This window comes from Mandrillus leucophaeus, unplaced genomic scaffold (assembly GCF_000951045.1).
Source record: "Mandrillus leucophaeus isolate KB7577 unplaced genomic scaffold, Mleu.le_1.0 Scaffold135, whole genome shotgun sequence".
Lineage (NCBI taxonomy): Eukaryota > Metazoa > Chordata > Mammalia > Primates > Cercopithecidae > Mandrillus > Mandrillus leucophaeus.
Genome location: NW_012101310.1, coordinates 1,333,910 through 1,338,697, shown reverse-complemented (window position 1 = coordinate 1,338,697; position 4,788 = coordinate 1,333,910). Strand labels below are relative to the sequence as shown.

Sequence of the window (4,788 nt, the reverse complement as noted above, 5' to 3'; positions counted from 1 at the left end):
ATGTGTTCTCATTGTTCAACTCCCACTTATGAGTGAGAATATGCGGTGTTTGGTTTTCTGTCACAAGGAACCTGGCCTTTAAAAATCCATGCAGGACTGCTCTCTCTGGGGAGGGCGACCATGCTGATTACCCACAAGTGTGTTGACTCAAAGCCTTTGTCATTAAATCTGTGCTGAACAAATGCCCACAGGGCCAGCTTGTCAAGGCCGTGGCTGCTGACTCTTCACAGCACCCTCCTTGGGGTCTGTAAGTGGCCCGGTCCCCTAGTCTGCCCTTTCAGTGGATATGTGTCTGAGTGCCTTCCTTCATCCGTCATTCGGCCAGGGTCTGCAGGTCGGACCTGGCAACCAAGCCTCAGACAGCAGGAACAGACTCAGGTGTGGATCTGAGCTTCCAGAGGAAGAATGGGAGGCCCCTTTGGCCATCCTGAGCTAGCTCCATTTCTGGCTATGCTCCTCTCTGGCTCAATGGCTTTCAACTTTTCTCTAATTCCTAGCTGGAAGTCCCCAAGAGGATCTTTGTGATAGGAAAAAAGCATCCAATGGTTCTCCCATGCTTTCTCCTCAAGGATCACTTGACCAGAAGCCTGCAGCCTGTCATCAGATGCATGGCCAAGGTTGGAACCATGACCCTATTGCCTCCAATCCAGGCAGAAATTGGACTCGACCATTTCCCATGCTCTGTTCTCACAGCCTCCTACCGGGTCCTTCTAGAGGGAGAAGCGACCTCAGGGAAGGGGATGCAAGGGTGCCTCAGGCATCCTTGTTGCAGACCCCAGATGGATAGGTATCTATCAGGGGTCAAGTGTAATTACCTCTTCCTGAACCTCCACGGTTCAGAGCCTAGAGTAAATGTGTTACATTTCTTCTAAGGCCTGGGACCCTCTCATGATATCCCAACAAACCAAGACTATTCTAAAGGCTGAGTCTTTAGCAGAGAGAAGCCAGGGAGGTGCATCTCTGCGTTCCAATCCAGTCTCTTGGAGGAGGAAGAAAGTGAGACTGAGCTTAGGAAGAGCATGGAAACTGAATGTGACAAATTGCTCTGAGAGTCAACAGAAGAGAAAGAACCAGATAAAGCAGGAAGACTCCTAGACTCCTGTTCACCCAAGAGGACTTGGACAACCATGTCTTCCACAGTGCCTAAGTGTACATTGGTGTAAGACTTGAAGAGAACATGGGACTTCTTTTGCAATGCAAACACACAGGTTTACTGGTGTCCATATTGCCCTCTGGGGTCAAGTGGCTGGATCTTCTTGCTTTCTCTATTATCTCAGTTCTACCTTCTAACTGTTGCTTTGATCAAAGGTAAGTTGTCTTTTTCACTGGGGTAAAAAAAATGGACTCCATTCTTCCTTGTTTTTCTGTTTTTTTGGTTTTTGTGGTTTTCTTTTTGAGATGGAGCCTCAGTCTGTCGCCCAGGCTGGAATGCAATGGCGTGATCTTGGCTTGCTGCAACCTCCACCTCCTGGGTTCAAGCAATCCTGCTGCCTTAGCCTCCCGAGTAGCTGAGATTACAGGTGCACGCCACCACGCCCAGCTATTTTTTGTTATTTTTAGTAGAGACAGGGTTTCACCATGTTGGCCAGGCTGGTCTCGAACTCCTGACCTCAGGTGGTTTGCCCTCCTCAGCCTCCCAAAGTGCTGGGATTACAGGCATGAGCCACCACACCCAGCCCATTCTTCCTTCTTAAGGAGAAAAAAAATGTAGCAGAGACATGTCAATGAGTCATGCTATATGTATGAGGGAAGACTTTATTCTTGGGATCAAGTGCCTTGAACAAGTGTTTCCCATCAAAAAAGGAAGTATTTGCAGAAAAAGGACTGTTTAAGTACAGGTGACCTCAACTGTTGAGCCCCAGGCCTGGGGTCAGGCTTAGCAGCTTCTAAGTCAGAAATGATAGGATATTTGTAAGAGTCGCTACTGAAGAGTGTGCAGACCTTTAGGAAATGGGACAGTCCACTAATTATCTGTCAGGCAGATGTGGAACTCACGTCTTTTCAAGTACAAGCCCTCCAGAGAGAGGCCTGAGGAGGCTTCCGCTTCTTTAGAAAACAGCAAGGCATTGGAACGAAAAGCACTTTTAGATTTTAGAAAGAATTCAAGTAACTACTTTCTGATAGCAATAGCAAGCAACGAACCAAGTTTACTCAGCAGGAATGAAACAAGGTCATTTATCAAACCTGAATAATTCAGACAGCCATGTGTGTTTCATGGACAGGATTTTATTAAAATTGTACATAGATCTCATATTTAAATTAAAAAAATGAACATTTTTTTCTAGTATCAAAATAGTTATTTTTAAAATACCTTGAAAAACTTTAATACAATTTGTAATATATTAAATATTCACCTGAACTCTCAGCCATTTATCTCCCATCTCTCTCTGCTAGAATCTTGGCTTACCATCACTATCATTCTTTTGTTTTTTTCTCTTTTTTTGGTATCTTTAATGCTTATCCCAGAAAAGCATTAAAAATAAAATATTTTTATTTAAGTCCACCATGTTTAAAAAAAAGAAAGAAAGAAAAAGGAAAAGCCAATGACAGTATTTGACATGACATTGAAGATTCTTATTAACCAGGCTCATTTTGTTTGCCCATATCCAAAGCTCTTTAGTAGGTATCAGTTCTTGCCCTGAAACTGGTAATACTGACCCAGTAGCATCCTCTAGTGGCCAGACTGTAGCAAAGCACCCAATGATACAGGAAGGCTTTGGACCTTGGGTTATGTGGACCTTGGGTGTTAGAAGTCTAGATATGGAGACCCCCCCGACACACACACACAAAAAAAAAATTTTTAAGGGATTACAAGACAACTGGCTTCCTGGAAACCCACTTTCAACACAAGCTGCCTACAGTTGCTTGGCAAAGTCCCAAGAACGCCAGCAATACTGATAACGCTCCATCAAAAGCTGGACTCAGGTAAGGTTTTCTTTCGACCTAAAGAAAGAGTGTGGTATTTGACCCTCTGAAATGTGCCATAAGAAGCCTGCTCCCCTGGAACAGTCCTTTGTGACGTGCCCAGTGCACTGCCTCTTGGGGCCCTGCTGGCTTTACGAGGGAGGCGGAGAGAACTAGGAGCTGACCACACATCCCTCTCAAGCCGGCTGCCCAGGCCCCTGGCCAGGCCCTCTGGGATCCTGAGGGCAGGAGGTGAGCCTGGAACCTGCCCGTCCATGGCAGGACTCAGCCTGCCACTCACCAGGGAGACGGGCGGCACTTGTGGAGAGACCTCTGCCCTCTCATTCCTCCTGTTCTCCTTCTTCCGAAACACAGACCTCAGAAGGGTGAGTGTCCCCTGCAGGGGTCTGTCTAGCTCAGAGGTGCCTCGGCGACTGTCTTTGCTGTTTCCAGAGAATCCCACATAGGGGGAGGGGGGGCTACTCTTGCTTCCCATCTGGAAGCTCTCCTTCCAGTTCATGGCCTTCTGGCCCTCCGGTCGAGCTGGTTTCTCATGCTCCACTGAAGGCATCACAGTGAGAGGCAGGTCAAACTTTCTGGGAAGCTTGATGTCCTGCCCTGCATTTTCTTTGAGTTTCCTTGCTGTGTTTGGACCATCTGAGTTTCCAGGGGCCAGACAGTGGTTGGGTTGAGCTGAGGGACAGGGCACCCCGGCTGGACCTCTTTCGATGGCCCGCCCACCATCTTCGCTGTTAGTAGGAAGGGCGAGGTTGGACCTCGGCGATGCTGACTTCTCATCCTCACCCGCAGTGCCCGTCAACAGCGACACAATGGACTGGCTCGTGGACCGAGGTCTTCGTCTGGATTCCAAGTACTCCACCAACTCGACAGAGGCACCTGGTGGTTTCTCCTTGGATCCAAAGGACCACCGCAGAGGCATGGTCTTGAACGGTCCCTGCTTGGCTCGGGAAGCGGTAGGTGCCTTCATGCTAATGCTTCTGCCTTTCACGCCCCGCACCAAACGCCTGGGCTCCAGCCCTCCTGAAAGAGACAGAAAGACTGTCAGTGTACGAGCCACCCTACAGCTAAATGCCAGTCATCTAACGCTCACTGAGCACCGCTGATGTGGGGGGAGCTGTGCCGGGCACTGGAGACACAGCAGTGAAGAAGCCACAAAGGGTTCCCGCCTTTGGGGAACAGCCATGGTTTCACCCACTCTTCCTCAATATCCACTTACACGTTTGAAGCCACAGGGTAAGCCAGTGCCAAAGAAGGTATGTACATGCTGGGCAGCACAGACACCTGGCAACGCTCAGTCTCACGGGCATCTAGCCCTAAGAATGAACATGAGTTTCATCCATCTTTAAATATTCCCATGAAATGGAATGCCCAGCAAAATTCTGCTTTTCTAGGTCATACTAGGTCCTTGTATTTTTCAAATGCAAGAAATTGATCTCCTACCCCGGGCTAAAAAAGAAAAAAAAATTGTATTAAAAAAAGGGGCAAAAAACCGCAATTACTTTTGCACTAACCTATACAACTTGTAAAAATATATACACGTGCATGTATTATGCATGCATGTGAAAACATACAAATAAGAATAGAGAAATAGATGCCAAAAACAAGGTGTGGATAGGGCCACGGCAGTGCTGTTTGTGATGGATTTTTTTTTTCTTGTTTCCTATATCTCAACATTTCTAAAAGGAACATGTAAAACCAAGGTTATATATTTTTGCTTAAGAAATTCTCAGTCTTGGGAGGCTGAGGCAGGTGGGTCACAAAGTCAGGAGTTTGAGACCAGCCTGACCAACATGGTGAAACCCTGTCTCTACTAAAATACAAAAATTTGCCTGGCATGGTGGCACATGCCTGTAATCCCAGCTA

The 4,788-nt window shown here is 47.2% G+C and overlaps 1 protein-coding gene across 1 annotated transcript in view; it reads right to left on the bottom strand.

Annotated features, from left to right (window-relative positions):
* Positions 1-2,210: 2,210 nt before the first annotated feature.
* The window catches only part of USP43 (ubiquitin specific peptidase 43), a 95,686-nt gene continuing 93,108 nt past the window's right edge, over positions 2,211-4,788 (bottom strand). Inside the window, exon 16 of the mRNA XM_011973183.1 lies at positions 2,211-3,945. Within this exon, the coding sequence (XP_011828573.1) occupies positions 2,909-3,945 (1,037 nt within the window). The 3' untranslated portion in view covers positions 2,211-2,908. The remainder of the gene's footprint in view (positions 3,946-4,788) is intronic.